Raw genomic sequence first — 19,829 nt, forward strand, 5'->3', positions numbered from 1 at the left:
TATTTACATGTCTGCGGGAAACACCCTGCCAAATTACAACGTGTCATCTCTCACTCACACTCAGGAAATGTAATCACTGCACGACTCCTTCAAAACACAGATGAAACACTGTGGTCTGGAGCACTTACTAAAAATGAAGGAGTTTTTATTTTTAGTGTCTGAGGAAGACGATGTGCCAGTGTGCCGGGGACATGTTGAGTATGAAATGAAAAAAAAGTGGTCTGCAATCCCCCGAGATGAACATACGGGTACCTACATGTTTCACAGAGACACGTATTACAGTTTTTCAGACCCTTGAATGTATGAACTAAATACTAGAAAATGTAAAAATAAACAGAGTATTGTTCTACTAACCTTATTCCACATTAAATGTGCATTCATTATAATTTTCTTAATTGCATGGTGAACGAAAGGAAAGTTATATTAAATAACTGAATTAGGAAGTTTTAATTCCATTTTGTATTGACTTCTGATCCGTATTAAACTGCACAATTGCTTCTCATACCACTAACATATTAGGTAATCAATTATAAAGTACATATTGTAATCACTCTATTGTCTATTTTGTACACTAATTCATCTTAATCATTATTTACATTCACTGTAGTACTGTTTTCGCTTTCTTGTTGCATATGAACATTTTTTACTGGTACTTGTTCTGATGAATGAACAATGACAATAAAGCTGAATGTAATCCAACTTTCCTCACAGAGTGCTGCCTTTACTCACCACAATCTCAGATTGTCAACATGACCTACTGACCATTTGAATACAAAGTTGCCTAATAAAGTCCAAAAACATCTGGAACTGTAGAGTAAAAGGCGTGCAGATGTCAGAAGTTTGGACACACTTTCTCATTCTAGGAAACGGGAAAATTATTATTTTTTTTGACTGGTATTTGTCAATATAGTGATCTCCTCATTTTAGTGACCCATTCAGGGTGCACACTGCCTCTTGCCCAATGGATTCTTGGATCAACTCCAACCTACTATGACCACAGGCAGAACAGCAGATACAAATATGAATCAATAGATGGAAAACGGACCTTTTATTTCCTACAATATCCATATTAATGTTTTAACATCACACAACAGCACCAACATGCAGCATCCTCTACATATTCTCATCTACGCTCACGGCATCTTTTAAACTCTCACATTTGACCAACAGATCCACCCTGATCCGCAGTCCAATGGGAAAAAAAATTAAAAAAATGAAACAGGAAACGTATTAAACTGCTTGAAAGCACTTAAATAAAATCAGTCTTTTATTCAACAAGTTTGACAAATCAAATTTTACAACATGAGCACGAGAAAGTAAATTTCTCACTATAATGCCAGAGGAAGAGAAACAGGGACAAATCTGTTTTCTAATTCGGCTGCCAACGTTTTAAACAGTTGAAATGAATAGGTGTCTATAGGGCTGGGTATTGATTTTTTTTTTAAATTGCCATATCAATACCAATACCAGTACCCTTGAAGTGAAAGTAATACCAATAGCTAACATCATTTTATCCGTTTTTTTCCCTAATTCATTCGCTACCCATCATGTGAATGGTAGAATTCAGTTGCGTAAAATGCTGCCACTCTTCCCCATCCCAATGATTTTTATACAAAGACATTATGAAATTGTTCAAATTATTTAAATATTTATTAAATAACTGTACAATGAAGTGTTATCATCACAGACTGTTTGGGTTGAAGCTTCGGTGATAGTGGGTCAATCACGTCTCTAGATCTGGAGTACATAAAGGATCGAATGCAGGTTGGAGAAGTTTCGATTTCAGTCTTCAGTATTGATACCCAGCCCTAGGAGTCTGTTTGACAAACTAATTAATATATTTACTTTTGAGGAGGCAGCTCTTTTGAGACACTGTCACATGAATATTAGGTAGTAATGTTTTGAGTTGGGTATTTTTCAACAGTGATATGGAGTACAAGATTGAGGTATTGCCATGCATTCAACAATAACATGAAAGCTTTTTAAAGTCTCTTCCCCCATTCCCACAGATACTTTCGATTATCCTCTCGAGTCATGAATAATATTATTTCTCTGCGTCACACTGAAGCCAGACAATATGGCGTTTTAGAAGTTTTTCCTCAAACTTTAAACACATTTTACCGTTCAAATTTGGAAAGATTGTGCAATCTTTGTAAACAGTCACATGTGACAGTGCTTATAATAGCAAGTGCATTTGTATTGGTATATGTGCTTCTGTGTATATGGCGGTATTAAGAAGAAAGAAGTCAGTTGTTTATTGTTTTCCTTGTGGTCCAGAAATGGCTTTAAAACAGATTAATGTTCTGCTCAACTGTCCCCAGAAACTGGGCAGCACTGTTGGGAAATGCAGTCAGCTCCCAGTATGTTCACAGTTTCATGGTCCACACGTCTCAAACACATCCTGCGAGAACAACTCTGAGTCCACATGGGGTTTTTTTTCCATCCGTTTACTTTAGCTAACCGCTGTGGCTACCGCGCCGTGACCATCCACAGGCCCAGCGCCACGTTGACTGCCAGCAAGGCGCTGCCCGCCAGCAGCAGGAAGAAACCAATCAGCTCACGCTTTTGGCGGTCCGTTACCACAGTAACCAGCGTGGCCTCCAGCAAGGCGTTGAGCATCCATTGACCGTCGAGAGCAAAGCACGGTACGGAGTTGACTACCGCTAAAGCACCGGAGAGAGAAACCACATATCTGAGAGACAGCAGGGCTTAGGACAATAAGGATAGATTATTCATCATTCACAGGCACACACATTTTAGAAGTTTGTCCTCCTTCTGACCCTCGAATAAATGTTGCTGAGTCACAGGAGGCAACTAGCAATATCTTAAAAGAAAGATAATTACTATTAGATTAGAATTGATTTGATTCGTTTTTGCCAAGTAGTAAAAATAACAAAAACAAACAAAGTCCCACACACTCTTTAAAATAGACAATGACTTTGGTTATGAATTGAGAGATTGTGTACAACTAAATATCACTGTGCAGCAGATGAAGGAGTGGCTGCTCCTCACCCATCAATCAACATATTTCAATAAAAAGAGCCACCATGAAGTGCTCCAGAAAATGAAATACCAGGCAAACATGGAACATTTTGATTCTTGCACACCGATTACTAAGTCAGCTCTTAACTGCACTGACTGTCATGACATCATCAGTGAACTGAGAGATAAAGATTTTGCTCATCAGAGCGTTCATGTAGGGAATTGTGACTAAATCAATTGTACCTTAATGTACAATGAAACTCAAAAACAACCTCCCATAAAACTTGTTGTATGCATACTTGTTGCATGTATTTACACCACAGACTCTAGCTGCAGTGCTGCATATTCTCTTTCTATAATATTTTGTCTCTCATTATAATTGCTAACTATGCTGATATACACAGAGTGTACTTTACATAATGCATACCTTTGTTTTGCCATATTACACCCTTTTCTACTTACCTCACAGTGCGGTATTTTTTAGTACACATTTTTCTAACATGTTTAAACTGAACTCATCACCTTAACCACCATCACCAGTAACCTAAATATAACCCTCACACTGAGCTCCAGTCAATGCATGTGCCTTATTATGTTGATAAATAAGAATAGGTGCCAACATATCTAAACAGTGACTGTAACTGACAGAAAAATGGTTCAAAATTTGTATTAAGTGCTGCAGCATGGCTGCAATCAGAAATGTCCACAGCTAGCAATTAAGGGTTACATTCAGCCATTCAGGCTCTGATGAGCCATCATCAGACTTGTGAAGTGCATCCGGCTTCTTGACTGAAACAAGATGATAAGATGGGAAACAGAAGCCTGACATTCAGAAATAGCTGAGCTTAGAAAGTGTTCAAAGACCCTTCAGAATCACCTATTCATCAAATGTGTGAAATCCTTTATATCCATTTTGAATTAAATTCAGAAGAAGGTAGCAAGGACTTACATTATATTATCTGTTTCTCCCTTAAAAAGTAACATTGGTTTAAATATTGTGTGACTGACTTTGATGAAGATGAAGAGTGGTGTTCCCTTTTTGAAAGCCACTTCCTCATCACCCATCATCACAACTGAAGCCGAATCCTTTAAACATGAAAGGATACTTGCAGAAGGTCTCCAAGAAGACGGGCAGATCCAGGTGGAGGAAACCAAAGCGGGGGACAAAGTTTGTGAGACTCACTGGGAAAGACAAAACACAAGAGTCCTTACCGCACACCGTTTTAATCCACTCAACACTTCATGTAACTGTCAGCAAACAACACAATAAGCCTCTTCCTGCTCACCCACTGTTTATCATTTAAAAACAGGGAGTCAGCTCAACACTCAGACTGTAAACAGCAATTATATGAATATAACAGATGTACATGCTCATGCCTCCTTCAAGCGTGGGACTTTCAGAAAAAGTTGCAACTTTGACCATTTATTTTGATTTATTGTTAAACAGATTGTACATTTTTAACACACAGTGCAGTTCAATCATCTCTTACCACACATTTACACTTACCAGAGTACTGCAGGTGCGGCGGATACCCTACAAACAGCATGTGTGTGTTTGGGGGGTGTGTGACACGGATGAAGCGAGTCTGGTTCTCCAGAGAGGGAGTGACACAAACGCTGGCGGTGTTGGACTGTGCGGCGCACTCGCTGTCGGTGCGACACGCTCGCGTCCCCGTCACCATCTTACGCACCGGCATACAGGCGTACTGCAGACACAGGGTTACAGAAAGGATTTAAATTTAACAAATCAGTTCAGCAGGAGGTGAAATAGTAGGTTTATGTCTAGATTTTCTTTCCACTTATTGAAGTATGATGTTTGATAACCACGTCAACCTCAAACAGCATATTTCTGTTGTCTGATCATGTTTTTTTCCAACTGAGAACATTTTTAGAAATCAGGTTATTTTTATCTCCCAAGAACTTAGAAACAGTGATTCATGCATTCATTTCATCCCAGTTAGATTACTGTACTGCACTCCTCTCAGGCTTCACACAACAAAAACATCAATATACTTTAGTTGTTTCAAAATGTTGACCACGGTCCAACAGGAAGAAACACATGACTGCGGTTTTAAAATCACATCGTTGGCCCCCAGTCTGTTTTAAAAGTGGATTTTAAAACTTTAATGATCGCTTTTAAGGCTCGTGGGTGGTTAGCTCCATAATATATAGTTGACCTGACCTCCCACGAGTCTGAATGCAACCTGAGAGCCTGTGGTAGTTCATTCCTGGCTGCGCCTTTTTTGTTCGAGCCTCTCATTCTTGGAATGACCTGCTGGGAAAAGCTCAGGGAGGTTAACCCACTATTTTAGACTTCCTTTTTTTTTTACCAATTTTACTGTTTGTTCTGGTATCTTTCATTGTATTTTATTATTGTCTTTTTTAATAGTATGTAAAGCACTTACTTACTTAACTTGTTTTGAAAAGTACTATATAAATAAAGCTATTATAATTATCATTATTGTTCAACTTTTCCTGCTTCAGGCTTTCTTGTTTTTTTGGCTTAATGTCTCCTATCTTGTTTTCTTTTTTACATATCTACATTTATGATAGTCCTTCTTTTTATGTCGCACTAAGTCTCACTTATTATTGTGTTCCTTTATGACTGGTTATCTTCTTTGACATTGCCTGTCTTTTTCAATGACCCTGACCTGATTTTAAAGCACATTTGCAACACTGCAACAGTAAATGTGGAATATTTTGCAGCCAACATTCAGGAAAGCATAAATCAATCAGAGTCAAGTAATGGAAGATCATTTGTTTTACTTTATTCTAGTATTAAGAATTTCCTTTTCTTTTTCAACATTGTAATGGGGAAAGTTGATTTTGTCTGTATTCATAATTGTTCTTTTCTGTGCATTATGAAAATGACAGACTTTTTAGTGTCAGCGCTTTTCTGTGCATTAAATTCATGTAGTTGCAAACAAAGTGGAACAAAATAGGAATAAAAAGAACTACACTTGAATAAAGGAAGTAATATAAATATGCTTTTGTCTAAATGTGTTGAAAACTTGCTCATATGATAAAGGAGTCACAAAAAAGCCCCAGTCTGCGTGTGTGTGTGTGTGTGTGTGTGTGTTTGTGTGTGTCTGTGTGTGTGTGTGTGTGTGTGTGTGTGTGTGTGTGTGTGTGTGTGTGTGTGTGTGTGTGTGTCACCTCTCTGTCTCTGCTGTTCCTGCTTTGCGGCTTGACGTAAGAGAAGCAGAGGTCTGTCAGGCTGTTGTTGCTGCAGCAGTCCATCGTTCCATCCAATCGCTTGAAAGCTACACAGAGAGAGAGAAAAAAGAAGATAGATGGAGGAGAGAGAAGAGGATTGATTAGATTTGCGTCAGGCTGGAGAACAAAACTCACAAAGGAAAAGATAAATGTCACTGACGATTTCTTTTTTTTACTCACAGAAGGTAAATACACTCACAGAAGATGATTAGAGAAGAACAGATAATCTCACACTGTATTACATTACTGAGATTATTCTGCTGACTTTTGATATGAACTCAAGCATCACACGAATTTACAGGAACTCACACAGACTGACTTAGCTGATTATATACTGTTAATATGCAGATAAAGTGTACTGCAAGATTTATTGAAAAGTGAGTGGAATGACAAAATAACCCTATTTAAAATCATTGTTGCATTTTAATTCAAAAAACATTATTATATATTAAAATAATAATAAAGACGGAAATAATACATTGGCTAATTGTCCCTTTATTCCTTTTATTTGTAAATTTCTGAACCAATATACATCTATTATAACTTTTACATAGTCTGTGTATAGTCTATATATACACTACAGACTCCTGTATGTCTTGTACAAACAGTACACCCACCTCGCCCATGAGCCCAGCTGGGCTGTAGACTGGCAGTGGGGACACAGTATCCAGTTTGTGGGGTGTGGGAGAGGTGAAACAGGCAGCTGCTCCATTCCTCCACTCCTCTGACTGGACAGTCCTCCAGGGCCGTCACTATGTCCCCGACTGATAAGCCCCTGGGACCTTCAGCAGCAGAGCCCTGGTTTGACCCACACGCGCATGTCAAAACGTTAAAAAAGCCCTTTGCCAACTGCTGCCAAAGAGTCCTTGAGCAACAGACTTGATGAAGATTTAAATGCACATTCATGCCTTCTAGACCTAGCCCAGATCAAGGCTAGAAAATACATACATTTATTACTGCAACAGTGGGGAAAAAACATGAGAAAATAGAGGTATGCAATACTCACACAGGAACTGAAAATTACATTTTGATATCGAAAAATATTTTGCCCTATGTGGTCAACCTGAAAATGTTATTTAGTGTAACAATGCAACGCACTAAAGTTAAAAGATAATTCTGGTGATTTTCCATGTTTTCTTATTGTCAACAAATCTCGTGTGCAGAGCCAAACCAACAATTAACTGATTATATCTATTTGTGCTACCTTGTAAATTTCACAAAGTGAAAAAAACTTCAGTAGAGTCAAGATGATGATATGTAGCACAAGAAGCTAGTGAAGCTCTATAAACATTCCCTCACATGCTCAGTGCCGTCTGCCTTATAAGGAAATACTGTTCAGGGAGTGAAAATGTGATCGATGTTATTTATCTTTGGAGCAGTTACTAAACAAACTAACATACGCACAAATCTTTGTAGTGAAGCAACATGCTAAACAGTCTAACGCAGTGGCTCACTGACATGTTAGTTGTTTTTGGCACAAAGGAATAAGATATAGATAAACACAAAAAACCAAGTAAATTTAGTAGATGTATTCATTGTTAGTGTGGCTTTGCACAAGAGATTTGTTGACAATGAGAGAAATATAGAAAAATCTGCAGCATAATCCTTTAAGTATGGACCTCTAAAATGACTAGAGAGTGCAGTAGTACAAACAAGAGTAGATGAACAAAAGGTTGACCCGCTACACTGACCTGCACAACCTCAGTGACCAGCGCCCCGGCACCGGTGAAGTACATTGGAAACAAAAAGAGAGGCAACAGGAAGAGGACAGCTAATGCTGCCACACACAGGACAAAGTTGTGCCACACTCCTGGAGAGGGAAAAGAAAAAAAACTGTCTTTAAAATGTTCACATTTTTCATTTAGGGTTAATTAAATGGTTTGTTTGACATTTTGGACTTTTTTTAAACATTGAAATGATTACGGTAAAGTTACCACTCCAAAAGCAAAACAGTCCATGTGTACTGTTGTAACAAGTGGTTTTTATGTTCTCCACATATCTGGACTGTAGGATGTCGTGGAAAAAACAGTAACCACTGCCCACTAAAAATAACTGTATATACCATCTCAATTATACACGATGACACAGTCACTCTCCCAAAACCATGTGGGGAAATTCATATCGCCTGCTGAAGTCAAGGCAACACTTTTAGTTCTCCTGTGTAATCCTGTGTTTTAGTCTAAAAAAACAGGCGCTGCTGGTTACAACATCTAAATTAAAGTGAAAAAACTCACTGAATGATTTTAAGGGGACATATTCTACTATGCCTTTCCTTATTTTCAGTTATTTATAATATGTTACAATTTCAGATGTCCATGTTAAATGTGGCTAACGTGTCAAATAATGAGGTAAATGTATGTAGAATTAATTCCTGTGAGCTTCAGACTGCTCGGTTTCCAAGTTTTTTTTCTACTTTCAGCCCGAGCTGATGTCAGCATGTGACGGATTTTTTATATGGTCATTAAATCCACACACAGCGCACCAGTTCACTACTCTACTCTGCCAACATTATGACATTTTTTCATTAGTCTAGGTGCAGTCACACCGAGCCATGACTCCATTACACAGCACCACCAAGTTAAATAAGTAGTTTACCTGGCACGGGGGACGGGGGTCTTAAAGAGACACGAGCTAAGATTGCATGTTAAGAGACAGAGGCTGAACTGAGAGGCTGCATAAAGAGCCACTGTAAGATACATGAGGAGTTTTTTGAATTGTAAGTCATGCTTTACTACTCTCATGAATCTCCAAAATGATAATGGAGCTGGAAATGAGCATCATAGGTCCCCTTTGAAGGATTTTAATTTTAGCCTTATAGGCTACATAAAGCTGAAAAGGTCATATATCTGTGTGATATTTACTTTATAAAGTAAACAAACTATTACAGTTGCATCACCCATCTCTACAGGAAGAAATAATAAACATGTTATGTGAGAGAAGCCCCCTGCTTATGGAGCGATCTCCTCTGTGGAGAGAGGAGGACAGAGACAGAGACTGATAAATAAACACAGCATGCTGTTATGTCACCACTCCCCCATGGGAACAGCATCTCTGTCTGTCTCTGTCTCTCTCAGTGCGTCTCTGTCTCTCTGTCTCTCTGTCTCTCTCTCTCTCTCTCTCTCTCTCTCTCTCTCTCTCTCTCTCTCTCTCTCTCTCTCAGGGGGCTCTCTCTCTCTCTCTCTCTCTCTCTCTCTCTCTCTCTCTCTCTCGTCATATGACTAGATAGGATGTCTCAGTTTTATGCCTGCAGTCACCAACCGGGTTATTTTCTTGTCACATTAAGGAGAGGTAAAGCCTGGAGGAAACAGCCTCTAACTAAAGATACAGATGCTTTTCAAAGCAGCTCTTCACTGCCCTCTAAAGGCTTCTAACTGCAAAGGGGGCGTTCAATTGTCAGTTATTCTTCATTTTAATTAAAGTTGTAGTGTGTAGGATTTAATAACATCTAGCAGTGAGGCTGCAGATTGAAACAAACTGAATACCCACCCACCATCACTCAAAGAGTGTAGAAGAACCTACAGTGGCTGTAAAAAAAAATGTGTAAGGCCTATGTTGATATGAAGGACTCAGATATACTAAATAAAACATAATTATGAATTATATATTCCATTTCTCCTGAGTTGTGTTCTACTAGATGACACAAAATCTAACACGCACAACCTTTAAAGTCCCCTTTCAAAGTACCTCAAAAATGCGTTTTTTGCAGATATGATTTATGTGCAGAGGTTGACACTAGAAGGCTGTTCTCACATTCATCTGCTGAAAGTGGAAAGTTTCTCTGGGATCATTGAACATCTGAGTTTAAGGCACGGGCCTACGAGCGTGATACGTGACGTCACAATTCATTTAAACTAATTCTGGTCCAATATTGAACTCACATAAGTGTGACGCGGAAACTTGAAGCCTCCAGTGGAAAATACACAGAGAATGAGTGAAGTTGGAGACAGCTTGTGCCCAGCAGTTAAACTTTTGAAATGAAGACTATTTACATATTTAAAGATTATGGATTTTTTTTTTCAACAACATAATTAACTTTTGTTGTGGAAAAACAATTTAGACAAATGATTATTCAAAGTGTGTTTTATATAAATCTTAAAAAATGACTGGAGGGGATCATTAAATGTTTTGCTCATACTCTTCGACAGCTGACTGGCATGCCAACATCTCCACAAAATTATCGTAATATAAATTCCCCTGCTTTCAGTGTGCTGACAATTAACTAAATATATTTACAATATGCACAATACATAATAAGCAAACTGTTTACCCTCAAAGGTAAGAAATTCACTTAATTAATAATAACTTAATAACTTTAATTTGCCTCTTGATCTGATTTTTCAGGTTATTTTACTCAACGTTTAATTGAATACTGAAGAATTAAGTTAAGTTTGTACCCTAATTAACTCAGTTTGTACCTTTAAGTTTTTCATTCTTCTGGAGACTATCACAAAAACACAGCACAGGTATTTTCACCAAATTGCTGAGCTTTTACAATACTGGCCCTCAAGGGTTTTTATATTATGTGGACCTTTTTTTCTGCTGCTTCGTCAATCTGCCTATTTGAAAGCTTTTTTTTAATCAAACATTGCAGCAATTTGCTTTTACAGACTGCACTGGAAGTAATCAACCATTAACAGGCTCCCGTCTACTACCTACTTTGTCCTCTAGGGGACATCAGTCACATTCATGCGTGACTAACCGCCATCTCAACCATTCAATTAATTAAAATCGAATTTTCTTAATTGCAGACTGAAATGATTTGATGTGAAGCAGCTGTCTGGTGCTCACAAATAGAAGACTTTGGAGTGACCTTCACTGGCAAAACAGAAATGAGCATTTAACAAAATGCTCATAATAATTGTGATTAATAGCTGTGATCACATTAGCTGGAAAAGTAATCAGGATTATCATCTGTGCTACTATAAGGAAGTCTGGAAGGAAACTCTTACCGGCACAGAAGATACGGAGTTGCTGAATGGGTGATATAAGGTTGAGATGTGTGGTGAAGAGGTCCACAAACGCACCGGGATACACCACAAACATGAACATACCGAAGCCATTAACACGCACCTGCTCCCTGAGGGAACAGTAAAAATATATTAGATGCTGTAAAAGGAACCTGCATATTTTTAAAAACCAGCAGAAGACATTAAGTACAAGTGTACAGGATGCACATCCTACTGGAATTAAAATGTATTTATTTACTGGGACTGTCAATCAACTTAATAAAAACCCAAAACGAATTAATCCCACAATTCACTGTGATCGCCTTTTTATTTTTAATATTGAAGCTTGTAATAATGGATATTAAAATGTAAAGTCACAACATTAATGTATAATCAACAACAAAGACATGCTTTAACATTCAAATACTATTGTTTACTAACATCTTTTTAACTTTAAGTACAGATTCTCTTCTGTAAACTACACATTGCTTGCGTTATCTTCTTGTATTGTCTTGCACTGCAGTATAAAACCATCAAACCATTGACTGTCAGCTTGAAAGGCAGATTTCTTATATGTACTAACAGAAATCATAACAAAACCCAAGCCTGTATGTTAAAATGCCACATAAAATCCAAAACTAGCAAGACCATTAAAATCAGCTTAGAGGGCAATCATTTTTATATGCACTAACATGAATGATAATTAACAACAACAAATGTGTTCAAGTGCCAGTTAAATTTCATCAAAGTTCAAAATAGTCCTCAATCCTACAAGAAAGGATTGAGATTCATACACGAAAATTTAGCCTAACTTTGGAGCGTTATTTTACCCCCTTCCTGAAAAGCAATCATTGGTTAGTAACAGTTTATGTCTCAAGTCGTCTAGTTTCATATGACAACAGAATCTACACTCTAGCTTTAAAACTGAACCTTCTACAGCCTCTGAAAGACAGTAATGTGTTTATCACATTCATTTTTTAACAAGTATTTCAAATTAATTAAAAGACAAACAAAAATAAAACAAGTTCATTTTGACAGCACTATCATTTACACATCTGGAAAACACTTGAGTGTGTGGCTAATGAGCCTTGTTCTCCGTTTAAACAAAGCAAATGGCAAATCAGTGTTAGTTCAGTTTTTAGCGTAATTATAATTTACTGTCAATCAATCAATTAATTACTTTATTTGTTCCCAAAGGAGCAATCAGTTGTGCAGCAGCGTAACTCAGGATAATAACACAAAGCCCTTTAACACACACATATAAATATAAAAATATCAGAGTGCAAAAGGAAGCGGAGTACACACATTAAAACACTTTAAAACAAACAGTTTTAGTATAAATATATAAATAATAAAGGATTTGGGCCCCGAGTTGCTCTGTGTGCTTAAATCACATTCTGCTCACAGAGTTGAGAGATGGCAGAGGGGATGAAAGACTTTCTATATCTGTTAGTTTCTGCTAATGGGAATCTCTGGACGTACATGTAGAGGATGGGAGCTGTCACCTGAATGGACTAATTACCTGTCTATATTATAAAAACAGCTCAGAGTAAGCTGTCACCGCACAGGATATAATAATAAATCATAATGCAAAGCTGCTCGTTAAGAAACTGTGATAAAACTATGAAAAAACATTATTTTTCTATTTCCCAGACCCCACTGTGATGTTTGTCTGAGTATAAAAACAATAAAAACATCAACTGACATTTGATGATATTTTATCAATATTAGCTCTAGTTGTTATGCACTAGTGGTGGTATTTGAGTTAATCTGTTTTAATTAATTAGACTGTTTTGAAAAATAACTTCAGGGCAAAACACACAGAGATATGAGGGATGATGAGCTTTAGAGTTGTTCCCTGCTGTTGCTACTCCCGATAGTCAACTAAAAAGGTCACAAAATAGCTAACAGCCTTTAATCCCCCTCTTTATTTACATGCACTTACATTAGTCACCTCTGTCCTATTTTTCTGTCTTAATGGACTGTAGAGGCTCTTCATCCTGCTCGTTGACAAGCTAACATATTGTGTTTTGACGTTTGTGTGTGTGTGGTTTTTTTTACCTCAATGCTGCCACAGCGTGGCCTAGCTCATGTATAACTCCACTGAGCAGCAGGGCGGTGAAGAAGTACGCCAGCTGACTGGTTGGCAGATTGACACCTGGGATCTGAAGAGGAGAAACAAGCAACTATGTTGATGCAGAAAAATAACAAACATCCTTAATCACCATTCTCAGGAAGACATTTTTCTCAGATTTTTTAACATTCATGATATGATTTGGTCATTTATTTGCCCTGCAGATTTGGAAAAATATACGCTCATTTGTATGACTAAGCTGTATTTAATTCTTCCATTCCACTCCTTTTTGTCTCCTCTTCCATATTAATTGTTTCATGTTTTGCTGAAGTTGTGGTTTCTGTGTGGTTTTCCTTCACTGATGGCTGTGTGGTGCACTTTCTGGTGCTCCAGGCTGAATACTCAGTTATAAATGGCCTCCTAATAGCTCCCCATGAATCACCTGCAGTGGTCCACTGGGGATAGTGCTCACATTAATGCATGGCTATTTGACACCTCAATGAATAAAAAGTGAACAGGGGAAAAATGCTAAATAAGAGCCCTCCTCATAACCCTCATTTGGATTTAACAGGCTTTGTGTGAACTTCCAAGGGCATTTCTGCTGTGAGTTGCTGTTAATCTCCGACCCTGCACACTGAAAACTACGGGAAACTGCTCATAATTCCATTTTAAGTGAATATCTGATCTGTCTTTATTCTACACAGCAATGCTTGCTTTTTACATTCATTAAAAGAACACAAACTCATCCTGCACCTGTTTAATGTATCTAAATTTCCTCTTTTGTGAATCACATGTAAAAGCTCATAAATGCAGGTAACTGTGTGTACATACCACCACCTGCAGGGTCTGCTGACCTCCCATCCGAGGGTTGTCTGTGGTCATCTGAGCCAGCGTCTGCTGCAGCGTCTTCACCAGCAGCACCACTGACCCCAGCATGGAAACTATACCAAACACCAGACCGCTGCTGAACCTGGGAAAGATAGCATTGATGTAACAGAGCAATTATTTCAAAAGGTGAAATTGAACAGAACTTTATTAGGTTATAAATGTGATATAATGATCTGAAAACTAAATTGAAGCTTGGACACAAAAGCAGAAAAGATCCACAGAAACCCACAACTTAAAGGATATAAAAGCTTTTTTCACAAAACTCTACTCTAAAAGATTATCAATTAGTAGTATTAAAGGAAGACCGGCCCACTTGTTTTGACTTTATATTTGATTAAGTACCATTTAAAATGTTTTCCATAATGGGCACTCATTCCTAAATGACAATATTTCGATAAATTTGTATTCTAAAACAGTCTCAAGTTACTTTAATACACTATTTTGTGTGCTTCAAAAAAAAATAAAAAATCTTTGCATTACTTTAAAAACATCCAACTATTGTCTTTCCTGTCAGAAATCTGTCATTCTTTACTTGACATGTTGTTTTGCTTTCTGATAAAATATCTCTGTATTGTTTGCCACCTTCAGGGCAGCCTTGTTGATCCTTGCACATGTTTAAAGGTTCAATTTATTCATCTATAACAGGATGGAAACTACAGTGCCTTCGTCCTGTGTAGTAAATGAATACACACATGAAAACCATCAATAAAAACAACATAAAAATCAGCAAATCATAAAAAAACACCAAATAACAATATAAAAGTTAAATGGGTAAAATCCCAATTTACTGGTTATAGTGCTGTCACTACTGGCACCAAGAAAGCTTCAGTGAAGATGCAACCACAGAGTGGTGAGTGTTTATTATGGGGTCATTACGGAGGAATTCTCACCACAGGTAGAGGGCTCGGGGGTTGATGCGTGCGCAGTATGCAAACAGCCGGTTGAACATGGTGGTCTGCCATCTCACGTGGAAAGGAGACAGCATCAGCCCCCGACTCGCCAGCCATGACTCGTAGCTGATCCGGTGTGTCGCTGACGACTGCAGGAGTCAATAGAAAAGAGGGAAAGGTTATCGAAAAGGGTGATGACCAACTCAATGAATTCCTTTAGTTCAGTGTTATGATAAAAGCCCGATCAATACTACATTTTTAAAGTAGAAAACAACATTATTTAAGAGCTTTAAATGCCAGAAAATAATATACTATACATATTTCTTTATTAGAGCTGCAAAGATTAGTCTATTAATCAATTAGTCAACTGACAGAAAATAGCAATTTGATCTCTAAATTAATCATCAAGTAATTTGTTCCCAACTAAGTTCCCAACCTAGAAGTGGGACCCCTCCAAAGGGTCATCAGATAAATTTGAGGGGTTGTGAGATGATTTATGGACGACGAAACAAGAAAAAACAAAGTTCTGATACACACATTTTCAGTTTTAGGACTTTTTTACTCTACTCTTTGATTTTTGGTGAAATATTGAATCATTTGAATAGTTTAGAGAGAAAGAACACTATTGTGTGGAGCTGTTAACAACTCATAGACATCAGAGATGTGACCCCGACTACACGCTGATTTCATTCATATTTAACAATGTATTGTATTTTAAAAGCTTGTGTTATTACCCATTGTGTCAAATCTTCATCTGAAAACTCATTAACCCTTACATACTGTTCAGGGTCAAATTTTACCTTTGGTACCGTATACCATTTTTTTACCCAGACTTTTCCTTTTCTTTTTGTGACCTAAACTGGATATAAAATGCATAATTTTGAGCTGATTTTTGAAAATGTTTGTGAAAAAACAAGGTTATTGTATTAATCATATTCTATAACATGTGCCCCATTATCCCAAAAAGTGATAGTGAAAGTGAAAGTTAAATTTTTTTCCCCATAAATAAACAACATACACTGTGTTTGCTCTCGGCCAGCTTCATTAAGGATGAATCAAACATTTATTAATAACTGATAGGGATATGACTGACAGAATATGAACAGAATGTAAAGGTTAAAGCTGTTAAATTAATTCAGAGAGGTAGAAAGTACAATATTTCGCTCTAAGATTTAATGGAGTGGAAGAATAAAGTAGAAGAAATACTCAAGTTAAGTACAAATACCTCACAATTGTACCTGAGTTGCTTAAATGATGGTTTTATCAAGGTGATACATAAAAACCTGTTACACCCCTTCAATGACAACATAACACGTGCTGTTGCATCCCCTGCGTTAGCTAGCTCTACTAGAAATGGCCTTTTTTCACGTACTGTAGGGTTGCTTACAGGCTTATTTAAGACCAAAAACAATGAGCATGTATTCACCCTCAGCAGTGTGTCGGCGAGATAGACCGTACACCAGACTGCCACCACACACACCAGCAGAGGCACAGGGATCATGGTGCATCAACAATCCCTCAGCGGACACAATGAACCAAAGTGCGCCGTCAACATCGCTCCGTCTGTCCGCTGTGAGGTGATAACATACAGGCTTTGTTGACAGAAATGCTGTGAATGGATGATGGGAAGAAGAAGAAGCCGCCCGTCACCGCTTCCCTAAACACACTTCCCGGTTGCTCTTCTTCTACTAGATTAAAAAAAAAGGTGCATTACCGCCACCTGTTGGACTGGAGTGTAAAGCAACAACAAAAACAATAACAGCAGCAATAAAACATTACGTTCTCTTTACTAAACCTGTTTGCTTCAAGGTCCCCTATAGTTATTCATTGAGAAATCTAAAAAATGCTCTGCTTCAAACAATAATCTGTGTTCAATTCAATGCCTTTATTGTCATTTGCACAGCAGTACAACGAAATTGTGTGTCTCCTGTGGCTAATACACATAAAACGGCAACAGCCAATAAACATAAAACAATATACAATGAGACACATAAAAGACACTGTGTTTAAAAATAAATAAATATATATATATGAAATGGCAGTAATAAATAAATATAAGAGGTAGTAATGAATACAGAATAAATAAAAGCAGTAGTTCAGACTTAATTGCACATGCCTGCACATCTGAGGTGGATACACAGTATGCACTACTGCACAGTTAATGAGTTTATAATTTTAGTGGCAATTAAAACTGTTAAGGAGTCTGGAAGTGTGAGATTTCATGGACCTGTATCACCTTCCAGAGGGCAGCAATGTGAAGTGTGAGTGTCCCAGGTAAGAAGATGATATTTGTGGCCCAACGGAGACAACAGCTTTTGTATAGATCCTTAAGTGCCTGTAACTGAGTACCAATGAAGTTTTGGGCTGGCTTGACAACCCTCTGGAGAGCTTTCCTATCAGAAGGAAACAAGCAGTTTTTGGGACAGTTTAGATTTTTTCAGTGTTCTCAGAAAGCATTTTAACATGGTATAATTATCACATTAAAATGTGCATAATCAATCTTCTTCTCCCACATTAAAAATTCAAGAATCTATATTTTATTCCAGAAGTTTACACTGCTGGACACAACATTTCTAATACTTGCATTCTCAGTATATGTGCACCGGAGGCTTCACGTTTCCATGACACACTTAAGTGTAAGTTGAATATTTGATGAGAATTGGCTTCCAAACTACTGTAGTTGTGAATCATGTTCATAGGCCCACCCTTTAAAATTGGGTTTTCAATGAGCATATAGAAAACTTTTTACCTTCAACATATGCATCCTGTTAATACACACACATTGTTTATTTACACTCAAATCTGTATTTATATCTACATTGGTATTCATACTTCTATTAATATTCTGTTTTTTGACACACATAGTTTTTATCATGTTAATATGCAAGCACATTGTACACACTTACTACGCAGAAATGTAAATTACTGTCACCTTTCTTACACTGTTATGTTTGGGTTTATGTGTATTGCTTAATTTTCATGTTTATTGCTTCTTTCAATGCTCATATCAATTTCCTTCATTCATCCTTTAGACGTGTTACTAATTGCAACACGTGCATGATCCAGTTGAGTAATTACTTATTTTATGAAGTGTTTGATTAAGTCCTGTGTGCCTCAACCTTAGATGGGAAATAATTGCTTCATTTCTTCGGTTCCTGCCCAGGTTCCTTCCAGTGCCAACATGTTTTTGTATGATGTTGAGATTTCTTCCTTTGATATCTCAGTATTCTTGCCACACTTTTTGCAAATGACTTTTAATGATAGTTTTGACCTTAGTTTTGCATAACAGGACCTGCATACTAACAGACTGTGATGTCAGCGTTTGTTTGGGTAGTACGCCCTCTTTTCCTTCCACACCTACACTGACAGGAAACCAAATGAATATCTTATCTGTATGAATTCCCGGATCTGATGCTTGTGAGTGCTGTCAAATTATCAAAAGCTATTAATGCATTATTTTGTTTGTTTTCTTCCATCCGATTCTGCTGGCTCTTCTCCTACTGTTTATAACAAATGCAGCCAAACGGAGCACCACTGCTGCCAAGCGTTGAACAGAACATTCCTGGTAAAAACCCTTGTAAAGAAAGGAAAATATTTAGGAAAAGAGCACCTTCTGAGCTGTTTTAGATTGTTTTTACACATATTTTTTAGTCATTTAATACTTTGTTACACATGCAATCTCCATACACACTATATTTACAATTTTTGCTGGATTGCATTAGATTGCACAGGTGTTCCTAGTAAAGTGCTTGGTGAGTATATGTCACATATTCACTCCTGCACAGTGCTACCATAGCAATACCCACCTGACTTGCACTAATGCACAGTGTATTATAGTACACTAATACCACTGAAGTGTGCATTTCAGCTATCACAGTTTGCACCTGGGTGCATTCTCATTTTATAAAGATTAATTTAGTTGTGTATGCACTAGTTTTATCTTACTAATCACACATTTTGTTGGCTTCAGTGCAGGTCAGAAAAAAAAGCCATTATTACTTCAAAGCTCATAAAAGTCTAATCAAGGTGGTAAATCTATCAAGCAAATTCAAAGTTCTCTTCCCCCTTTGTATTTGAATTTGTTATTATGTCTTTAGTGATGCATGTGATGTGATTTATAACTGTCAACATGTAAATGCCGATATTAAACCCAAGAAGGCAAAACAATCACTATGTCCTTTTGAAGATGGAAATCACCCTGGTTGTGAGTTACATTCATTTGACAGGTACTTGTCCGTCAACATGATTTAAAATAAGTTACTGTGTTTAGCTGTGAATATGTGCATCGGATAATTTTTTTTAGCATGCTTCAACCAGCAAGCTGTGTACAGATCATGCTATCATGCCTTGAGATGGCTTTTGTTGTGATTTGGCACTACATAAAAAAAGATTGATTGATTAATTGATGATCATGTTATTGTGTCCCATGCATTAAATAAGTTGTATTGCACAGTGTGTTTATATTGTGGATAAGTGATGCACATTTGCTACTTTTAATCCTGCTGCCATGCTTTAAATTTATGTAAAATAAAACAACACCCAACAACAGAATACATTGGTTACTGGCAGTGCAATCATAATGACTTCAAAAGGGGAAAATCTTTAACAAGAAAGAAAACTCCATATATTTGACCCAAAGCATTTTCAGGCAAAACCAGTCCTCAAAATGGAGCCCAGAATAATCGATCAGGATTACAGGGTTTGAAGAGATACTTTGGTTACGCTGCAACAATATAAATGAAAGTGAGTGTCTGGATATTGGATTTCATCCTGGCAAAAGGCCAGGGAGGTTAAAGGACTCCAATAAATGTTGATGGCCCTGAGACAACAGGG

The 19,829-nt window shown here is 37.4% G+C and overlaps 1 protein-coding gene across 1 annotated transcript; it reads right to left on the bottom strand.

Annotated features, from left to right (window-relative positions):
- Positions 1-1,232: 1,232 nt before the first annotated feature.
- On the bottom strand, positions 1,233-16,662 carry mbtps2 (membrane-bound transcription factor peptidase, site 2). Its single transcript, XM_062441848.1, has 11 exons — positions 16,423-16,662; positions 14,997-15,145; positions 14,050-14,188; positions 13,206-13,309; positions 11,148-11,275; positions 7,890-8,008; positions 6,816-6,996; positions 6,139-6,245; positions 4,490-4,688; positions 4,089-4,164; positions 1,233-2,692 (listed from the first exon to the last, which is right to left on the bottom strand). Exons 1-11 carry the CDS (start codon positions 16,495-16,497, stop codon positions 2,470-2,472), a joined length of 1,500 nt encoding a protein of 499 aa, XP_062297832.1. The 5' UTR covers positions 16,498-16,662; the 3' UTR covers positions 1,233-2,469.
- Between the last annotated feature and the right edge of the window lie 3,167 nt (positions 16,663-19,829).

The sequence above is a fragment of the Scomber scombrus genome, chromosome 20 (assembly GCF_963691925.1).
Source record: "Scomber scombrus chromosome 20, fScoSco1.1, whole genome shotgun sequence".
Classification (NCBI taxonomy): domain Eukaryota; kingdom Metazoa; phylum Chordata; class Actinopteri; order Scombriformes; family Scombridae; genus Scomber; species Scomber scombrus.